The following is a 22,737-nucleotide window of genomic DNA, read 5'->3' as shown; positions in this document are numbered from 1 at the left end:
TGTCAGTACTCACCTACTACCTGTCATTTACCTGTCAGTACTCACCTACTACCTGTCATTATGATGTCAGTACTCACCTACTACCTGTCATTTACCTGTCAGTACTCACCTACTACCTGTCATTTACCTGTCAGTACTCACCTACTACCTGTCATTATGATGTCAGTACTCACCTACTACCTGTCATTTACCTGTCAGTACTAACCTAATACCTGTCATTTACCTGTCAGTACTCACCTACTACCTGTCATTTACCTGTCAGTACTCACCTACTACCTGTCATTTACCTGTCAGTACTCACCTACTACCTGTCATTATGATGTCAGTACTCACCTACTGCCTGTCATTTATCTGTCAGTACTCACCTACTACCTGTCATTTACCTGTCAGTACTCACCTACTACCTGTCATTTACCTGTCAGTACTCACCTACTACCTGTCATTTACCTGTCAGTACTCACCTACTACCTGTCATTATGATGTCAGTACTCACCTACTGCCTGTCATTTATCTGTCAGTACTCACCTACTACCTGTCATTTACCTGTCAGTACTCACCTACTACCTGTCATTTACCTGTCAGTACTCACCTACTACCTGTCATTTACCTGTCAGTACTCACCTACTACCTGTCATTTACCTGTCAGTACTCACCTACTACCTGTCATTATGATGTCAGTACTCACCTACTACCTGTCATTTACCTGTCAGTACTCACCTACTACCTGTCATTTACCTGTCAGTACTCACCTACTACCTGTCATTTATCTGTCAGTACTCATCTACTACCTGTCATTATGATGTCAGTACTCACCTACTACCTGTCATTATGATGTCAGTACTCACCTACTACCTGTCATTTACCTGTCAGTACTCACCTACTACCTGTCATTATGATGTCAGTACTCACCTACTACCTGTCATTTACCTGTCAGTACTCACCTACTACCTGTCATTTACCTGTCAGTACTCACCTACTACCTGTCATTTATCTGTCAGTACTCACCTACTACCTGTCATTATGATGTCAGTACTCACCTGTCATTGTGATGTCATACATTGTACTCTAATCCTGTCAAACTTCTACTCCTGAGTTCTGTTCTGTACTGTCAAGCTTTTTCTTTCCCCCATCTCTCTCTCTCTCACTTTCTTTTCTCTGTGAACAGTGAACACACCCACTCGTTTGTCTGAGGAAAAGGGAGAGAAAGAGCAAGGAGTTACATATCAATCTTATATCACTCAACGAATGGAAAACAAGACTTCTCATAGAAGCTGAGACAGACCATCAACATTATGACGCATGGAACTGTCAGAACTAACTCACAAATGTGTGTGTGTGTGGTGTGTGTGTGTGTGTGTCAGCCAACCCTTTCCTCCTCTACATCATTTCATCATGTTTGACGTACAGTTTTGTAGGCTACATACATTATGCGCATACATTTCGAATGTGTTGTGGGAGCACATAGGTTACTCACACCAAACTGATTTATGTAATATTAATAGTTCGTTTTTCATCAGCTAGTCATGAATGGGGATAAGGAGAGAGAGAGAGAGAGATCCAATTGCAGAGGCATTTTTAAAAGAGCAACAAGCGATTTAAACCGATTGACTGATAACAATTACGTCTTATTTCAGTATATTCATAATTTAATTGATGTTAAGTCTCCTATATAGGGGGCTTTGAGTAGTTCTGGAACGGTTCTGACTGGGCTATTGCAGTTACCATATTACTGCCACACCGGCAGTCATGCGTCAGGACCGCAGTCCAATTCCACATGACCATGGACTCATGGTAATCGCCTCTTATGCACTCTGTACATGCATTGGTAGGACCCAACTCTCTAATGACTGTGAGGTGGTTAATGGCCTGGTACTCAGGGCTCTATTTTCCCTCTAACCACTCTGACATCAATCCAAATGCAATCAAGAATCACAACAAACACTTATCATCAAAACAGTATGATGCTTTTAAAACGGGGCGGCAGGGTAGCCTAGTGGTTAGAGTGTTGGACTTGTAACTGAAAGGTTGCAAGTTCAAATCCCCGAGCTGACAAGGTACAAATCTGTCGTTCTGCCCTGAACAGGCAGTTCACCCACTGTTCCTAGGCCATCATTGAAAATAAGAATTTGTTCTTAACAGACTTGCCTAGTTAAATAAAGGTTCAAAAATAAAAAATCAAATTTAAAAAACTCACCGTTAGGGAAAATGCAATTTGGCATACGCCCATGCACTGAGTTTACAAAACATTAAGAACACCTGCTCTTTCCATCACATAGAATCCAGGTGAATGCTATGATCCCTTATTGATGTCACTTGTTAAATCTACTTCAATCAGTGTAGATGAAGAGGAGGAGACGGGTTAAAGAAGGATGTTTAAGCCTTGAGACATGGATTGTGTCTGTGTGCCATTCAGAGGGTGAATGGGTAAGACAACAGATTTAAGTGCCTTTTGAACAGGGTATGGTAGTAGGTGCCAGGCTCACCAGTTTGTGTCAATAACTGCAACACTGAAGGGTTTTTCATGCGCAACAGTTTCTTGTGTGTATCAAGAATGGTCCACCACTCAAAGGACAACCAGCCAACTTGACACAAATGTGCATTGTAGTCAGCATATAAAGCATTTGATTCTTCCGTTCTCTTTACAGTGGAGTATCATTTGACTTCCAGTAGTTAAGTAATAGATGCTCTAATATAAGCTACAACAATAGTAGTGTTCAACCCAATGGGTATCTCACCACATCCCCATATGCCATGTCTTGATATATGCAGAGAGGGCTTAAAAGTAAACTTACATCGTAAAACTTCTGACAGACAACTTTCTAACTCTGCCCAGGGTAGCCGGACTAGTAACCGGAAGGTCCTGAAGGTCCTGTGAAATCTGTTCCTAGGCCATCATTGAAAATAAGTATTTGTTCTTAACTGACTTGCCTAATAAAATAATGAAAATAAATATATAAACTTTGGGAGCCATGCCATTCTAAAGAGGTGTATTCTAACAATAATATTTATGGGGAGATGGTTCCATTTAATTAGATCTGCTTTCATGTTGTTGAGTAATGGGATAAAGTAATCTTCATATATTTGTTGTTCGATGTCACAGAATTAGAAGGAGCATATTTCACACAGGACACCAGATAAGACAGGAGAATTACACCAGATAAGACAGGAGAATTACACCAGATAAGACAGGAGAATTACACCAGATAAGACAGGAGAATTACACCAGATAAGACAGGAGAATTACACCAGATAAGACAGGAGAATTACACCAGATAAGACAGACTGACCCTAGCCCCCCCGGCACATAGACTATTACAGCATAGATACTGGACGCTGAGGCTGGGGAGGTTGGGTGACATTGTGGCCCTGTCCAACGATACCGGACAGGGCCAACCAGGCAGGACATAACCCCCCCAACACACATTGCCAAATCACAGCTCCCACACCACTAGAGGGATATCAACTCACCACCAACTTACTACCCTGAGACAAGGTTGAGTATAGCCCACGAAGATCTCCTCCACCACACGAGCCCGAGGGGAAGATCACGTCACTGACTCAACCCACTCATGTCGGGTATAGTGAAAGAAAAGCCTGGCACGACGTGGCGCACCCCTCCATAAGAAAGAGCTCTAGTAAGTCAGTGACTCAGACCCTGTAGTAGGGTCAGAGGCAGAGCATCCCAGTGGAGAGAGGGGATCCGGTGAACAGCAAGGGCGGTTCGTTGCTCCAGTGCCTTGCCGTTCACCTTTGCACTCCTGGGCCAGACTACACTCAATCATAGGACCTACTGAAGAGATGAGTCTTCAATAAAGACTTAAAGGTTGAGCCTGAGTCTGCGTCTCTCACATGGATAGGCAGACCATTCCATAAAAATGGAGCTCTATAGGAGAAAGCCCTGCCTCCAGCTGTTTGCTTAGAAATTCTAGGGACAATGAGGAGGCCTGAGTCTTGTGACCATAGCGTACATTTAGGTATGTATGGCAAGACCAAATCAGAGAGATGGTAGGACCAAGTCCATGTAATGCTTTGTATGTTAGCAGAAAAACCTTGAAATCAGCCTTAGCCTTAACAGGTAGCCAGCATAGAGAGGCACTGGAGTAATATGGGTGTAAACATGTTGAATTATTGATGATATATTCGTCAAAAGAGAAATCAGGGTCCAGAGTAACGCCGAGGTCCATCACAGTTTTATTTGAGACGACTGTACAAAGCTTTGAGATTAATTGTTGGATCAAACAGCAGATCTCTGTTTCTTTGAGTTTAAAAATAAATCATTTGCCGCCATCCACTTCCTTATGTCTGAAACACAGGCTTTCACGGTAGATCATTTTGGGGCTTCACCATGTTTCATCCAAATGTACAGCTGTGTGTCGTCTGCATAGCAGTGAAAGTTGACATTGTGTTTCGAATGACATCACCAAGACTGACCATGTCTTAAAATAATGATGGGGTGTCGTTTCTCTTTGCTTATTTGAGCTGTTCTTGCCATAATATGGACTTGGTCTTTTACCAAATAGGGCTAACTTCTGTATACCACCCCTACATTGTCACAACACAACTGATTGGCTCAAACGCATTAAGAAGAGGTAAAAATCCTCAAATTAACAAGGCACACATGTTAATTGAAATGCATTCCAGGTGACTACCTCATGAAGTTGGTTGAGAGAACGCCAAGAGTGTGCAAAGCCGTCATCAAGGCAGGTGGCTATTTGAAGAATCTCAAATATAAAATATATTTTGATTTGTTTAACACTTTTTTTGGTTACTACATGATTCCATGTGTTATTTCATAGTTTTGTGGCTTCACTATTATTCTACAATGTAGAAAATAGTACAAATTAAGAAAAACCCTTGAATGAGTAGGTGTGTCCAAACTTTTTCCTTGGTACTGTATAGTAGGGGTAAAGTGACTAGGCAACAGGATAGATAGTAAGCAGCAGCGCGCGCGCGTGTGTGTGTGTTTCCCCATTCTCCACTCTTCTCCCAAAAAGTACACTTGCACGCTTTCTCGCATGAATTCAACAACGTCTGAAACTCCATCCAGCGAATGCTTACTCTAATCCCATGCTTTTAAATCCTTGAGTGAAGAATCAGAACGCAGCCTCAGAGCAACTAGAGTGAAGTTGCCCAAAGCCATCAAGGTCAGACGTGTGTGTTTCTCTCCCTAATGGTTACGGTTAGGTTTTGGAGAGAGTAAGCTGATCCTAGATCTGTGCCTGAGGGCGACCGTTACCAGTAGAATACGTAATAGCCTATTATCTTGAGACCTCCCACAGACCTGCATGTTGACTATCTCTCTAGCAGTGACCAGTCCTCTAATCAAGAAATCACACATACACACACACACACACACACACACACATTAACTCACACACACTCACAATCCAACAGACCCCTGAGGAGAGGTTTAGGCACACACACACACACACGCACGCACGCACACACACACACACACACACTTCTGGGAGTACACAAAAACAAATACTGAAGTACGAGTGCACACACATGCAAGCACACACGTGCACACACAAAGCCAATAAACTTGTGAGGTGCGAGAGAGTGAAAGATGCGAGGGAAATGACAGTGGGAAGGTGCAGAACTAGATACACAGAGAACACACACACATATGGTTTGCTTAAACACACACAAACGCACACACACAGTATGCTTAAAGGACAAACACAGCCATTTTTATATCAACATCAAATCATTTCTGGGTAACAATTAAATACCTTACAGTAATAGATATTTTTAGAGAAACATTTTGCCAGGACTGTCTGGGAGTGGGGAGGGTAAAACTAAAAACTAGATGCTATTGGCAGAGAGGTTGAGAACTCTGCTATTAACCAATTTACCTCATGATGATGTCACCACGGAAAGCCAAAACACCCGCCATGCAAACCTGCTGATTAGAAGGTCCTGTGTAGATTGTATTTTCAACCATAAACTATCAGGAAATAACACGGATCAAATGTTTTCACACTTTTTCAGTGTCAGTTTCATCAACTGTTGTACAATATGATACAAAACACAGGGTCTTTAAAAACAAACACTGGGCCTTTAAACACATAGACTGGGCCATTAAACACATTCACTGGGCCTTTAAACACATTCACTGGGCCATTAAACACATACACTGGGCCTTTTTACACTGGGCCTTTAAACACATTCACTGGGCCATTAAACACATACACTGGGCCTTTAAACACATACACTGGGCCATTAAACACATACACTGGGCCATTAAACACATACACTGGGCCATTAAACACATACACTGGGCCTTTTTACACTGGGCCTTTAAACACATTCACTGGGCCATTAAACACATACACTGGGCCTTTAAACACATACACTGGGCCATTAAACACATACACTGGGCCATTAAACACATACACTGGGCCTTTTTACACATACACTGGGCCTTTTTACACATACACTGGGCCTTTAAACACATTCACTGGGCCATTAAACACATACACTGGGCCTTTTTACACATACACTGGGCCATTAAACACATACACTGGGCCTTTAAACACATTCAGTGGGCCTTTAAACACAGCTTTCTGAAACACACACTTATCCTCACCCCCATGGGTCCTAGATAAGACCAGATACAAGATATCCCACAATCCCCGGCTCTTAAGAGACTCCCTGTGTGACGTCACTACCAACTGATCATCATAAGTGTGTCTGGAGCGAGGGCTCTGTGTGTGTGTGTGTGTGTGTGTGTGTGTGTGTGTGTGTGTGTGTGTGTGTGTGTGTGTGTGTGTGTGTGTGTGTGTGTGTGTGTGTGTGTGTGTGCGTGCGTGCGTGCGTGCGTGCGTGCGTGCGTGCGTGCGTGCGTGCGTGCGTGCGTGCGTGCGTGCGTGCGTGCGTGCGTGCGTGCGTGCGTGCGCGTATCTCTGGGGTTCGGACGGGAGACAAGAGACTGACGTCAACACTTCTCAGTACCCATATTTGTCCTTCTCACAGATGAGGGGAGAGGAGGATGCTGAAACCCTGTAGGTGTTTCTGCCACCACCGCCACCAAGTATTTATAGATTCATTTAATGGGATGTCGGTAGGTGAAGCAGTTGGAGAAGTTAACCCTGCTAGCACATAACATAATGACAACCATATGTTTCTTAGAGCTTGGTGAGAGTGTAGTGGTAATACTACATACAGTATATTATATATACAACTCACATGCGGCTCATAATGAGACTCTGCAATTAGCCCATTAAATGAATTATCTGACTCCATAAGATCAATAGCAGAATGCAGGAACACTATAGTTACAGTAATATAACACTATAGTTGAGTTACAGTAATATAACACTATAGTTGAGTTACAGTAATATAACACTATAGTTGAGTTACAGTAATATAACACTATAGTTGAGTTACAGTAATAGAACACTATAGTTGAGTTACAGTAATATAACACTATAGTTGAGTTACGGTAATATAACACTATAGTTGAGTTAAGGTAATAGAACACTATAGTTGAGTTACAGTAATAGAACACTATAGTTGAGTTACAGTAATATAACACTATAGCTGAGTTACAGTAATATAACACTATAGTTGAGTTACGGTAATATAACACTATAGTTGAGTTAAGGTAATAGAACACTATAGTTGAGTTAAGGTAAATGGCAATCAAGAAATGTCTGAGAATGGAATTGTATTTAATTACTTTGTGAAATGAATGGATTCTTAAGCATAAAGCTTAAGTTACAAACATGACAAGGCATTATTCTAAGCATGGTCAGAGAGAGAGAGAGAGAGAAGCCATAGCTCATGGGAGAGGGAGAGAAAGAGAGTAGGTATCTCACCACAGAAGAGGACTGGCCACCCCACATATGCTTTCTCTAATTCTCTCTTTCTTTCTCTCTCTCGGAGGACCTGAGCCCTAGGACCGTGCCCCAGGACTACCTGACATGATGACTCCTTGCTGTCCCCAGTCCACCTGGCCGTGCTGCTGCTCCAGTTTCAACTGTTCTGCCTTATTATTATTCGACCATGCTGGTCATTTATGAACATTTGAACATCTTGGCCATGTTCTGTTATAATCTCCACCCGGCACAGCCAGAAGAGGACTGGCCACCCCACATAGCCTGGTTCCTCTCTAGGTTTCTTCCTAGGTTTTGGCCTTTCTAGGGAGTTTTTCCTAGCCACCATGCTTCTACACCTGCATTGCTTGCTGTTTGGGGTTTTAGGCTGGGTTTCTGTACAGCACTTTGAGATATCAGCTGATGTACGAAGGGCTATATAAAATAAATAAATACATTTGATTTGAAATCAATTTGATTTGATTTGACCACAGAAGGACAAGAACATAAGAGAAAGAACTATGAATCTAAGACCCTTTTATTAGCTTCTGAGTTGTTTGGATTCTAAATGAGTTGTCGACCAATAGTATTACTGTAAAGTTAGCCACCAATCAGAAACCAGACCTACATGACTGAATCACAACAGAACCTCAGCTTCTCGGAGATGAGACAATTGGGTTGGCAAAACAACACAAAGCATGCTGAATTGCTAAGACAACACAGAGGACATACAGGACATACAGTTGATGAGAAGAGACTCTTCAGGGTTGCCCTGCAAGAGTGTGGCTGTCCTATGGTTATTTCGCATACTACCTTCCCACAACATTCTGGGAATGGCTCAGGGTACACAGCTAGCACATAACGTTCTGAGAACCATGTTTCTTAGGTGGGAATCTCAGTACTTCAGTATAACGTTTTCTACAGGTTTCTTCATGGTTCTATTTAAAGTCATGTTCTCAGTACATTCAGAGAACGTTAATAAACAACATTCTTCTGTGGGAATTTCAGTACTTCAGCATAACGTTTTCTCGCTGGTTTCCTCATGGTTCTATTTAAAGTCATGTTCTCAGAACATTCAGAGAACGTTAATAAACAACATTCTTCTGTGGGGATTTCAGTACTTCAGCATAACGTTTTCTCGCTGGTTTCCTCATGGTTCTATTTAAAGTCATGTTCTCAGAACATTCAGAGAACGTTAATAAACAACATTCTTCTGTGGGAATTTCAGTACTTTAGCATAACGTTTTCTCGCTGGTTTCCTCATGGTTCTATTTAAAGTCATGTTCTCAGAACATTCAGAGAACGTTAATAAACAACATTCTTCTGTGGGAATTTCAGTACTTTAGCATAACGTTTTCTCGCTGGTTTCCTCATGGTTCTATTTAAAGTCATGTTCTCAGAACATTCAGAGAACGTTAATAAACAACATTCTTCTGTGGGAATTTCAGTACTTCAGCATAACGTTTTCTCGCTGGTTTCCTCATGGTTCTATTTAAAGTCATGTTCTCAGAACATTCAGAGAACGTTAATAAACAACATTCTTCTGTGGGAATTTCAGTACTTTAGCATAACGTTTTCTCGCTGGTTTCCTCATGGTTCTATTTAAAGTCATGTTCTCAGAAAATTAAGAAAACGTTCCATAAAAAACACATTAGAAAAAATGTGTAAGGTTGAAAGAATGTTGAACCTTGCCATATGTGTACTATTCTAAGCATCAATAAAACTCTATCCTCTGTCTTGTTAAGTGTGGTCAGGTGTGTTGGCCACACCCATCCTAATGAACGCTTGTCTCCTTTGAAATGGGCTCTGTTTGAATGGAGTAAACTGAACAACTTTGCATGAGTTAAACAAACAGAGAACAGAAGATCCTAGGTTTGAATCTCACTGACGCCATGCCACAATAGAAAATACATGTGTTTGCATGATTAGTGCCTAAGCAGATTCATTTCCATGTGCCCTATAGATGGGTTAGCTGACAATGTCAGGAAAACAACGTGAACATGCTTCAATGGAGCAGAAGTTAGTCAGTTGTTGTGATTCTGGATGGCCAGATGGCTAGCAACAATGAGAAGAAACTGCCATGTGGGGAATCCAAGAGGTCCTTTTCATCTTGTTCTTGATACCATGTCAATGCTATTTATGGCAGATTTGCTAGCTAACTAGCCAACAGCTAATTGTGTATGAGAGACAATAAGTGCTCACTGTGCAAATGTATTTACGTTTACAATAAACATTGGAGACTAAATATCGTTTACATGTTGTCAACATTCTAAGCCAACCCAATCTGTTTTGCCCCATAGTTGCCCACGCATTTGTTTTGTTGCTAAACAACCAACCTGTCTGTCTGTGCTGGGAGTTCAGATCAGTTAACCTAAGCCAGCAGTGTTATTAAAAGTCTTACCTGTCTGTCTGTGCTGGGAGTTTAGATCAGTTCACCTAAGCCAGCAGTGTTATTAAAAGTCTTACCTGTCTGTCTGTGCTGGGAGTTCAGATCAGTTAACCTCAGCCATCAGTGTTATTAAAAGTCTTACCTGTCTGTCTGTGCTGGGAGTTCAGATCAGTTAACCTCAGCTAGCAGTGTTATTAAAAGTCTTACCTGTCTGTCTGTGCTGGGAGTTCAGAGCAGTTAACCTCAGCCAGCAGTGTTATTAAAAGTCATACCTGTCTGTCTGTGCTGGGAGTTCAGATCAGTTAACCTCAGCCAGCAGTGTTATTAAAAGTCTTACCTGTCTGTCTGTGCTGGGAGTTCAGATCAGTTAACCTCAGCCAGCAGTGTTATTAAAAGTCTTACCTGTCTGTCTGTGCTGGGAGTTCAGAACAGTTAACCTCAGCCAGCAGTGTTATTAAAAGTCTTACCTGTCTGTCTGTGCTGGGAGTTCAGAGCAGTTAACCTCAGCCAGCAGTGTTATTAAAAGTCTTACCTGTCTGTCTGTGCTGGGAGTTCAGAACAGTTAACCTCAGCCAGCAGTGTTATTAAAAGTCTTACCTGTCTGTCTGTGCTGGGAGTTCAGAGCAGTTAACCTCAGCCATCAGTGTTATTAAAAGTCTTACCTGTCTGTCTGTGCTGGGAGTTCAGAACAGTTAACCTCAGCCAGCAGTGTTATTAAAAGTCTTACCTGTCTGTCTGTGCTGGGAGTGCAGAACAGTTAACCTAAGCCAGCAGTGTTATTAAAAGTCTTACCTGTCTGTCTGTGCTGGGAGTTCAGAACAGTTAACCTCAGCCAGCAGTGTTATTAAAAGTCTTACCTGTCTGTCTGTGCTGGGAGTTCAGAGCAGTTAACCTCAGCCATCAGTGTTATTAAAAGTCTTACCTGTCTGTCTGTGCTGGGAGTTCAGAACAGTTAACCTCAGCCAGCAGTGTTATTAAAAGTCTTACCTGTCTGTCTGTGCTGGGAGTGCAGAACAGTTAACCTCAGCCAGCAGTGTTATTAAAGGTCTTACCTGTCTGTCTGTGCTGGGAGTTCAGAACAGTTAACGTAAGCCAGCAGTATTATTAAAAGTCTTATTGGAACATGATCTCAGAAACCATATTGAATTATCTTCAAACAACCTACCATTTACATTCTCAGAACGTTAATAAAACCACCCAGGAAAACGTTCAGGGAACCATAGCAAAATGTTCTCGGAACCTCCCTGGAACCTAAGAATGAACATTCCCATTCCCGTTTAAAAAACGTTCAGTTTTACCAGCATGGCTTCGTCCCCAGAACCAATGGTTAGCTGGGAAATGTTTTATCCTTTCAGGTTGGAAAGAAGGAAGGAGGGAAGTGTGGAAGGAGAAGAAGGGAGGGGGTAGAGGGATGGAGGGATGGAGGGAGGGAGGGAGGAGGGAGGGAGGGAGGGAGGGAGGGAGGGAGGGAGGGAGGGAGGGAGGGGGAGGGAGGGAGGGAGGGAGGGAGGGAGGGAGGAGGGAGGGAGGGAGGGAGGGAGGGAGGGAGGGAGGGAGGGAGGGAGGGAGGGAGGGAGGGAGGGAGGGAGGGAGAGAATAGTTGAGATTCCTGGAGCTTCTTCAGTGAGTCATTGCAATATTTAGAGTTGTAGGTAGAATGAAATAAAGACAAGTACATAAAACAAATGAACTTTATCAGCCCTGTCTCCCCCAACAACATGTTCACTTACTGGTAGCTCTGTCCAGCCCAAGCACATCATAGATGAAACTCGGGCTGTTCTCCGTGCACCTTACTTTTTGTAGCAGGTTAGGAGAATTAGGGGTTAGGAAATTGGTTACGGTTAGATAAAATGCTCAAATTGTCCTCGACACAACTCAAACATATAACCCTGCAAACGGCTTGTTTCCACTAACGCGATTCTGCTAATAGACTTGGAAAGACCCATAGAGATAGATAGAGGACTCATCATGGATATTAATCATAGAGGTCTTTCACAATATTAAAGTAGTCAACTGGATGAATTTGGATCAATCAGCCTTAACAAGAAGAACATTTATTACTTTAAAAAATGAGATAGCCTCAATGGCACTGCCCATGCTGTCACAGACACTATGATGGCACAGACACAAAGATGAGTCCTCTGTCTATCTCTATGGAAATACCCTGCCTGGTCCTTTGAATCCACCTGTACACTCATATACAAATATAACCAAGGTTTGAAATTATTCGGTTTTAGTCAAACATTATATCTGTTTTTTATTTTCTGGTGGTTAATTTTCTGTCTAAAAATGATTTGTGTTGATGTTCCGGTCCCCCGACCATCCGCTGAAGAAAACGATCTGCCCGCAGGCTGAATCCCTGGTCTACATTAAACTACCTCCTTACCTCCTTACCTCCTTTCCTAGAAAACACTATGTTCATGTTTACTTGAGGTGTTTGAGTGTAAACCCTACACCTGATTTCACCCAGCCATTGAGGGTTTAAGCCCAACTAATATTAAAATATTGTCAACTTTTTAATTATCTTGTTAGTTGGGTGGTGAACCTGTAACATTGCATTTATATAAGGGAGTTGGGGGGGGGGGGGGGGCTAGCTCTAGACTGATGTCATCGGTTCTATATATTATTATTAGACCAAAGGTGTGGGTGTTATGAAGGATCTGTCAGTAATTTATGTAAAATGTTGATGGCCGTGAGTGAGAAACCGTGTTAGCTACCTTATGTTGAAATAAGATGAATGTTAAACTTTGGAGTGTAAATAGAGGAGACACTACGTCATCGACACTCTCAGAACAGCTCTACTTGTTTGTACAATGTACACATAGAAACACAAATATCTGTTCTACTCTTGTTTTACTTTTTTAAACTATTTCTGTACATTATTTTGTTGTTTTTCTTTCTCTCTAACTACACTGACATTGACACTGACCCAACTCCAGCCACTTTAATAATGGGAATTGATGCGAAATTATGTAAATATATCACTAGCCACTTTAACTATGCCACTTTGTTTACTTTGTCTACATACTCATCTCATATGTATATACTGTACTCGATACCATCTACTGTATGCTGCCCTGTACCATCACTCATTCATATATCCTTATGTACATATTCTTTATCCCCTTACACTGTGTATAAGACAGTAGTTTTGGAATTGTTAGTTAGATTACTTGTTGGTTATTACTGCATTGTCGGAACTAGAAGCACAAGCATTTCGCTACACTCGCATTAACATCTGCTAACCATGTGTATGTGACAAATAAAATTTGATTTGATTTTGATTTGATTTGAACTAGACTGTAGCTATATGAAGAACTCCTCCACTGTATTCTAACTAGACTGTAGTTATATGAAGAACCCCTCCACTGTATTATAACTAGACTGTAGCTATATGAAGAACCCCTCCACTGCTATTGCTGCCATGATGTCACACAATCAATGTATAAAAGGCTCATTATTTGTTCTGTCTAAAACCTGATGAAGTCCAAGACACGAAACATGTTGGTTTTGCTTTTAACCATTAAGAAGCTTTCTTATTAACTTCCACTGTCCTCTAAGAGTTGCTGGATCTCCTCTCGGTCACACAATCACCGCCACAAGAGAAACATTTGATTAAATGAAGAATCCGAGGTGAAATCAGGTCAGGTTTAGTCTCTTTATTTGGGTTAGGATAGAAGAGGGTGCCGGGTCTGAGGACAAGCTTTTACAGTGACTGTGGCAGAGGTACGCAGCACATCTCCTTGAATCCTAGAAGTCTTGAATCCTAGAAGTCTAGAACCCTAGAAACCGTTCCCTCTTCTAGCCACGACAACAGACCCACACACACATCCGTACCCCCATAGATCAGAGTCAAAGGAGACACATTAGTCGTCTCATTTTGGGCTGAATTTAGGTTTGAAGAGAAACAGGATGGTTGGATGAAAAGTAAATTATGCGAGGGGGAAAAAGAGAGAGAGAGAGGGGAAGGGAGGGGTCTGAAAATAACAGAGACGGGGAGAGAGAGAGAAAAATAGAGAGAATATCTACATATCAACCCACCACATCTGGTCTTTGTTGATCTGTGAGTTGTTGTCGTTGTTTATTTACGTCAATAGTCTTAGAATCCATTGTTGTTTCGTGGTGTTGACGTCTCTGTCCAATCAGGGCGGCTGTACGCCACAAGTCTTACATCTCTCAAACAGGTAGAGGGCGTCGTCTCAAGAGGGGAAAAAACAAGTACCTCCCTCCATCCCTCACTCTCTCCCTCGCTCTAAAAAAAAAGATCTAACCACGGAGAGGATCACCGGGGGGGGTGAGGGGTCGGATGGAGGGATGGAGGGAGCTTTCTATCTTCCTATAGATAGGGTGCTTTCTTCCTGTCCCTTTTAGCCTTCCCCCCTCCTCCTCCTCCTCCTCTACTGTGCCCTTCCTCCGCCTCTCCTCCGCTCACTCTCTTTCTCGCCCTCTGGGACCCTCACTTGCTGGACAAGGTGTAGCAGCCGTGCTGGTGCCACTGCATGTCACGGATACGCCTCACAGACTGGAACTGGGGGTGCCGCGCGCCGAACTCGTTGAAGTGCCGGTACTCACCCTTCTCCAGGAGGTACTGGGAACCACGGTATCCAGGGAACTGGTAACCCACCCAGCTGGAAGAAAACAGCAGAGGAGAAGGGGGATGAGTGGAGGGATGGAGGGAGAGAGATGGGAGAAAGAGGAGAAGTTGGAAAGGGCTGAGTGAATGAGGGCTGGAATGGGGGAAAAGAGGGACATAGCTGGGAGAAAGAGAGAGGAGGAAGAAGAGATGAACAGAGGCCGAGAAATAAAGACGGAGAGAGAGAATCAATAGTGTGAGATAGAGAGAGAGGGCAGGAGGGACACAGAGGTAGAGAAATTAACAAAGAAGAGTAAAGTAGAAAAGAAAGCGAGAACCCAGGGAGACAGAGAGAAAAGATGAGAAGCCGACAGCATCAGAGGAACAGGCAGGGGAGTTGGGAGCTGGGAGGGAGAGAGATGTCTTGTTAAATAGAGGTATTGATCTGTTTGTCACGTTTTGCCTGTTGTGCCACAGGTACCTGTCTGTCCGTTTGATGTTTCAACCAGAAGGGAACCTGTCTACTCACTGTGGGCCAAACACATCTATGAAGGAACTGGACCGATCTCCTCTCTCACTGTGCAGATACACTGGAGAGACGGAGCTCACATGCACACAGATACACACACACACACACACATGAATGAACACACACAAACAAACTGTGCTATATAAAACCCTTTGTTCTGATTCTGAAGAGGCTGTTTAAAACAGGAAAGACATCCTGACATCAGTCCTGCTGCCTTTCGGAAAGTGAATCACAGATCTTCAGGGATACGTCCCAAATGGTGCCCTATTCCCTATTTAGTACACTACTTTTGACCAGGGCCCATAGTGCATATGAAGGGAATAGGGTGCCATTTGAGAGGCAGACTAGATTCTATTTGAAGTATGTAGACACAGGAAGCCAGAGGGAAACAGAGAGTTTATATATTAAATGATCTTCTAAATGGAACCCCTCTGACAATTAAAACTATTGTGGAAACTTTCGTCATTCCAAACTATTTTAGGAACAGTTTCTGAATTCTATTATTTACATAGAAACGGTGGAACGACTCAGCCATTTGAAATGAATGAATAATTTGTACAATAGATTACAAACGATCTAAGGTATCTAGGTTTGGTGATGCCTGGTTGTTTATGTCATAATGACATTACTGTCTCATCCACTTCCTGCTCTATCTCATCCTATAGACCAATGGCATGTTTGTCTGCGATGTGGGTGTGTCCTGTTGCCGCAGCGAGGAGCACTCACCTTCCGCAGCTGACCATGATGCTGCCGACCCTATCGGTGAATCCGTAGGAGAACAGAGAGGGAACATCATCATCCATGATCTCCATCTTACGACCTTTGAACTCTCCAACCTCGAACAGGCAGATCTTGTGCTTCTCAGGGTCCTGAGAGAGAGGGGAGAGGGGGAAAGAGGGGAGGGAGGTGGGGGGAGAGAGAGGTGGAGTTAAAAACTAACATAACATAACTAACAGATAACAGGCCGAACTGATCAATTTGGATAAATTAATGGAAGGATGGATTGATGAATATGGATGGATGAATGAATGAGTAGATGAATGGATGGATGAATGAATGAATAGATGAATGGATGGATAGATGGATGAATATGGATGGATGAATGAATGAATGAGTAGATGGATGGATGGATGGATAAATGAATGAATAGATGAATATGGATGGATGTTAAGAGAGATGATTACAAACAGCAGAAATACATGACTATCAGATACGTGCATGTAAATGTATTCTGGCCAATGACAGAGATGTAGTGCTGGAGAGATGTAAGGACAGAGTGATGGGGAGAGACAAATGGAGGAGTGTGTGACATACCATGCGGACGGGCCTGAAGGACAGCAGGTAGTCGTTCTTCTGACAGTTGCTCCAGGAGTCCCAGCGAGGATACTCTCCCTTCTCCAGGATGAACATCTCACCACAGAAGTTCATCTGCTCATAACCCACGAAACTGATAGAGGGAGAAAGGGAGAGAGAGAGGGAGTGAGAGAGGGAGAGGGGAAGAGGGGTAAGGGAGGGGGAGGAGAGGGGGAGAGAGAGGCAGAAACACATTGAGAACCATGGTTGCAGCAACATTTGATAGGAATAAATGTTAGTTTGTGTTAGATTGACAAACAGGTATGGGTGTGTCATAGTAACGTTAGTGTAAGGAAAAAATTTCACTACAAGTGCATGTGGGAATTAGGTGTGTGTTGGTGAAGCTGAGGTGTGTGTGTGTGTGTGTGACACAAATGAGGTGTGTGTGTGTGTGTGTCGAGGGACAGGCTGGTACTCACGGCCCGCAGTCGACACGCAGGGAGCGGACCCTGTCCATGCCCATGTCACACACGTTCATGCACTCATTGGTGATCTCCATACAGCGGCCCTGGAAGTTCTCCTGGTCGAAGACGCACATCTGAGATGGAGAGAGAGAGGGAGGGAGGGAGAGAGGGAGGGAGGGAGGGAGGGAGGGAGGGAGAGAGAGAGGGAGGGAGGGAGGGAGGGAGGGAGAAAGAGGGGGAGAGGGAGGGAGGGAGGGAGGGAGGGGAAGAGCAAGAGAGAGTGCGAGAGAGAGAGAGAGAGAGGAGAGAGAGAGAGAGAGAGAGAGGAAAAAGATCAAATAGATTGGGAAAAAGAGAGAAATTACAGTTCAATTCTCACATCTTCTTCTTTGAGGCTGAACTGTGTAATGTAACAAAACAAACACTTTTTGAATCGCAAATGGTCCCCTATTCCCTATATAGTGCACTTGGGCTCTGGTCAAAAGTAGTGCTCTACATAGGAAATAGGGGGCCATTTTGGACACAGACACTGTCCTTGTGTGATTCTCTTAGAACGCCTCCACACACACATAGCTATGGCAACTGTGACTTACCACCACAGGCAACTACAGGCATTGTGTGGAAACAGTGTGTGAGTAGTTACGTACGAGTGTCAAAGTACCAACAATTATATAACATATATGTGTGGCCATCTGGTTTTGTATGCGTACATTATATGTGTGTGTGTGTGTGTGTGTGTGTGTGTGTGTGTGTGTGTGTGTGTGTGTGTGTGTGTGTGTGTGTGTGTGTGTGCGTGCGTGCGTGTGTATATGCATGCAGGTGTGTTACCTTGTAGGCGTTCATGCCCATCTCAGATCTCTTCCCCTGGGCGGCCTTGCCGTCGGTCTGGGAAGCAGATTTCGACTTGTCTCCAGACATGATGACTGGAACAAAAACAGAGGGATGACAGAGGGAAGGAAATTAAAGGAGGTAAAGAAATGTACGAGGGTTCAACACACTGCTGCTAAGTTTAATGCTGTTTAAACAGACACAGCTCATTTACCACTTTATCCCATTGAAGTCTACAACTTTTACCCAAACGTACTGTGTTCTAGACAGTAGACGGTACCCCTGCTTTACTCCTTAGCTCCTTAGCAGAGCCTGTGATTGATCAACGGAACAGAAACATATGAGTAGCCATCTTGGATGAGGTTCAACCACATGTCCCCTACGGGCCACTTAAACATGTTCCTGGAGTTCCCTTACGATCCAAACATCAGTAAGAACAGAAGTTGTTGTTGTTTTTGCCCATGTAAAGCATGTCCACTTAAAAGTCAATGAATCTCCAATGTAAAAGAGTCAACCAGATATTATAGAAAACAAGAACCTACAGATTCATTAAACAATCCCTGTGGAACTAGGTAAAACACGTCAATGAAGGAAAATAAGTTATTCATGTGTTCTGTCTAGTTACTATGATGTCATTTAGAGTGACCTGTATTTGAATTTGACGTTTGAGATACATATTCTATCCCTCTCTCATCCCCCATTTTCCCTCATCCCCCATCTCTCTGTATCTCTGTGTGCCCGTCTCTTACCTCTGCTCAGTGTGTGGGTACAGGAGTGGGCTCAGGCGGTCAGTGTGTGAGAGGAGAGGGCCCTCCCGAACCTTTTATATGCTGGCGCCCAGAGAGGGGGGATTAGAGAGACAGAGAGAAACCCGCTGAGCTCACAGCCAGGGAAGAATAGAAACCCCCCCATCATCAAAGAGAGAGAGAGAGAGAGAGAGAGAGAGAGAGAGAAAGAGAGGGAGAGTGAGAGAGAAAGAGGGAGAGAGAGAGAGAAAGAGAAAGAGAAAGAGAAAGAGAAAGAGAGGGAGAGATATGTAAATACTGCATGAGTACAGAGATATGTATGGTAGTTGGTGATGGAAGTGTTGTCATGATGCACAGGTCTGTCTGTGAAGTTTTTAAATGTTATTGATTTTGTACGTTTATTTATTGATTTATTTATATTTAACCTTTATTTAGCTAGGCAAGTCAGTTAAGAACAAATTCTTATTTACAATGACGGCCTACCAAAAGGCAAAATGCCTCCTGTGGGGACGGGGGACTGGGATTAAAAACAAATAAACAATACAATATAAATATAGAACATCATTTTGGACCTGTTGTTATCAGGAACATGTTTTCATGGAACACTGTCATTTCCTCCACTATACATGAAGTCCTTATTCCTTCTCATCAGTTCTATCCATCTTTGGTTCTACCGTTTCTGTTTCACTCCCACTGGAAAGGCAGGTGTCCAACAGAAACCTGGGCCCATATTCATAAAGCTTACTGATCTAGGATCAGGTCCCCCGGTCCATCTAATCTTATTTATTATGATCTAACAGGATAAACTGATCCTAGATCAGCACTACTTTGAGACGCGTTATGAATACGGCCCTAAATCCTAGATCTGAGCTAAAGGTTATGATTGGTATTTGTAATTGTATTTATTATGGATCCCAATTAGTTACTGCCAAGGCAGCAGCTACTCTTCCTGGGGTCCAACAAAATTAAGGCAGTTTATACCATTTTAAAAACATTACAGTACATTCACAGATGTCTCAACACACTGGTGTTGGGGTGGGGACATTTGGTCCTAGATCAGTGCTTAGAGGTAACATCTGTTTGGAGAGAGATTGGTTGAGAGAGCAGAGAGATAGATGGATTTCATTTGATAATATTTGATGGATAATAAAATTGTCTTATGGACAAGGAGTCCAAGGTAGTATGGTCTATGGTAGTATGGTAGTATAGTAGTAGGCTAGTATGGTCTATGGTCTATGGTAGTATGGTAGTATGGTAGTGTGGTCTATGGTAGCATGGTAGCATGGTAGTATGGTAGTATGGTCTGTGGTAGTATGGTAGTATGGTAGTATGGTCTATGGTAGTATGGTAGTACGGTCTATGGTAGTATGGCAGTATGGTAGTATGGTCTGTGGTAGTATGGCAGTATGGTAGTATGGTCTATGGTAGTATGGTCTGTGGTAGTATGGCAGTATGGTAGTATGGTCTATGGTAGTATGGCAGTATGGTAGTATGGTCTGTGGTAGTATGGTCTATGGTAGTATAGTCTATGGTAGTATGGTAGTATGGTCTATGGTAGTATGGTATATGGTAGTATGGTATATGGTAGTATGGTAATATGGTAGTATGGTTGTATGGTAGTATGGTCTATGGCGGTATGGTAGTACGGTCTATGGTAGTATGGTAGTATAGTCTATGGTAGTATAGTAGTATGGTAGTATGGTCTATGGTCGTATGGTCTATGCTATCATGGTAGTATGGGCTATGGTAGTATGGTAGTATGGTCTATGGTAGTATGGTAGATGGTCTATGGTAGTATGGTAGTACGGTCTATGGTAGTATGGTAGTATGGTCTATGGTAGTATGGTAGTATGGTCTATGGTAGTATGGTAGTATGGTAGTATGGTCTATGGTAGTATGGTAGTATGGTATTATGGTCTATGCTATTATGGTTTATGGTAGAATGGTCTATGGTAGTATGGTCTATGGTAGTATGGTAGTATGGTAGTATGGTCTATGGTAGTATGGTCTATGGTAGTACGGTAGTATGGTAGTATGGTCTATGGTAGTATGGCAGTATGGTAGTATGGTCTATGGTAGTATGGTCTATGGTAGTATGGTAGAATGGTCTATGGTAGTATGGCAGTATGGTCTATGGTAGTATGGTAGTATGGTCTATGGTAGTATGGTAGTATGGTCCATGGTAGTATGGTAGTATGGGCTATGGTAGTGTGGTAGTATGATATATGGTAGTATGGTCTATGGTAGTATGGTCTATGGTAGTATGGTAGTATGGTCTATGGTAGTATGGTAGTATAGTCTATGGCAGTATGGTCTATGGTAGCATGGTCTATGGTAGTATGGTATAATGGTCGATAGTAGTATGGTAGTATGGCAGTATCGTCTATGGTAGTATAGTAGTATGGTAGTATGGGCTATGGTAGTATGGTAGTATGGTCTATGGTAGTATGGTAGTATGGTCTATGGTAGTATGGTAGTATGGTCTATGGTAGTATGGTATATGGTAGTATGGTAGTATGGTCTATGGTAGTATGGTAGTATGGTCTATGGTGGTATGGTATATGGTAGTATGGTATATGGTAGTATGGTAATATGGTAGTGTGGTCTATGGTAGTATGGTTTATGGTAGTATGGTCTATGGTAGTATGGTCTATGGTAGTATGGTAGTATGGCAGTATGGTAGTATGATCTATGATAGTATGGTCTATGGTAGTATGGTATATGGTAGTATGGTATATGGTAGTATGGTCTATGGTAGTATGGTAGTATGGTAGTATGGTCTATGGTAGTATGGTCTATGGTAGTACGGTAGTATGGTAGTATGGTCTATGGTAGTATGGCAGTATGGTAGTATGGTCTATGGTAGTATGGTCTATGGTAGTATGGTAGAATGGTCTATGGTAGTATGGCAGTATGGTCTATGGTAGTATGGTAGTATGGTCTATGGTAGTATGGTAGTATGGTCCATGGTAGTATGGTAGTATGGGCTATGGTAGTGTGGTAGTATGATATATGGTAGTATGGTCTATGGTAGTATGGTCTATGGTAGTATGGTAGTATGGTCTATGGTAGTATGGTAGTATAGTCTATGGCAGTATGGTCTATGGTAGCATGGTCTATGGTAGTATGGTATAATGGTCGATAGTAGTATGGTAGTATGGCAGTATCGTCTATGGTAGTATAGTAGTATGGTAGTATGGGCTATGGTAGTATGGTAGTATGGTCTATGGTAGTATGGTAGTATGGTCTATGGTAGTATGGTAGTATGGTCTATGGTAGTATGGTATATGGTAGTATGGTAGTATGGTCTATGGTAGTATGGTAGTATGGTCTATGGTGGTATGGTATATGGTAGTATGGTATATGGTAGTATGGTAATATGGTAGTGTGGTCTATGGTAGTATGGTTTATGGTAGTATGGTCTATGGTAGTATGGTCTATGGTAGTATGGTAGTATGGCAGTATGGTAGTATGATCTATGATAGTATGGTCTATGGTAGTATGGTATATGGTAGTATGGTATATGGTAGTATGGTCTATGGTAGTATGGTAGTATGGCAGTATGGTCTATGGTAGTATGGTAGTATGGCCTATGGTAGTATGGTAGTATGGTCTATGGTAGTATGGTAGTATGGTCTATCGTAGTTTGGTTTATGGTATTATGGTCTATGGTAGTATGGTAGTATGGCAGTATGGTAGTATGGTCTATGGTAGTATGGTCTATGGTAGTATGGTATATGATAGTATGGTAGTATGGTATATGGTAGTATGGTCTATGGTAGTATGGTAGTATGGTCTATGGTAGTATGGTCTATGGTAGTATGGTAGTGTGGTCTATGGTAGTATGGTAGTATGGTAGTATGGTCTATGGTAGTATGGTAGTGTGGTATATGGTAGTATGGTAGTATGGTCTATGGTAGTATGGTCTATGGTGGTATGGTGGTATGGTTTATGGTAGTATGGTAGTATGGTCTATGGTAGTATGGTAGTATGGTCTATGGTAGTATGGTAGTATGGTCTATGGTAGTATGGTCTATGGGAGTATGGTAGTATGGTAGTTTGGTCTATGGCAGTACCGTCTATGGTAGTATGGTA

The 22,737-nt window shown here is 42.5% G+C and overlaps 1 protein-coding gene across 1 annotated transcript; it reads right to left on the bottom strand.

Moving 5' to 3' along the window:
- Positions 1-13,853: 13,853 nt before the first annotated feature.
- Positions 13,854-18,738, bottom strand: crybb1l2 (crystallin, beta B1, like 2). Its single transcript, XM_065003613.1, has 6 exons — positions 18,646-18,738; positions 17,897-17,991; positions 17,084-17,202; positions 16,626-16,758; positions 16,038-16,180; positions 13,854-14,837 (listed from the first exon to the last, which is right to left on the bottom strand). The coding sequence occupies exons 2-6, from the start codon at positions 17,984-17,986 to the stop codon at positions 14,666-14,668; spliced, it is 657 nt and encodes a 218-aa protein (XP_064859685.1). The 5' UTR covers positions 17,987-17,991; positions 18,646-18,738; the 3' UTR covers positions 13,854-14,665.
- Between the last annotated feature and the right edge of the window lie 3,999 nt (positions 18,739-22,737).

Source organism: Oncorhynchus nerka, linkage group LG18, assembly GCF_034236695.1.
Source record: "Oncorhynchus nerka isolate Pitt River linkage group LG18, Oner_Uvic_2.0, whole genome shotgun sequence".
NCBI lineage: Eukaryota > Metazoa > Chordata > Actinopteri > Salmoniformes > Salmonidae > Oncorhynchus > Oncorhynchus nerka.
Note: the sequence above shows the minus strand (reverse complement) of the source record. Positions and strands in the feature narration are given on the sequence as shown.

Bases quoted from the DNA above. Each gene is read 5' to 3' on its own strand.
- crybb1l2 (XM_065003613.1), bottom strand. From the start codon at position 17,986: ATGTCTGGAGACAAGTCGAAATCTGCTTCCCAGACCGACGGCAAGGCC. The intron at 17,203-17,896 runs GTAACACACCTG...TCTCCATCTCAG, and splicing joins TGGGCATGAACGCCTACAAG to ATGTGCGTCTTCGACCAGGA. The intron at 16,181-16,625 runs GTATGTCACACA...CCTCTCTCTCAG, and splicing joins CCTTCAGGCCCGTCCGCATG to GACCCTGAGAAGCACAAGAT.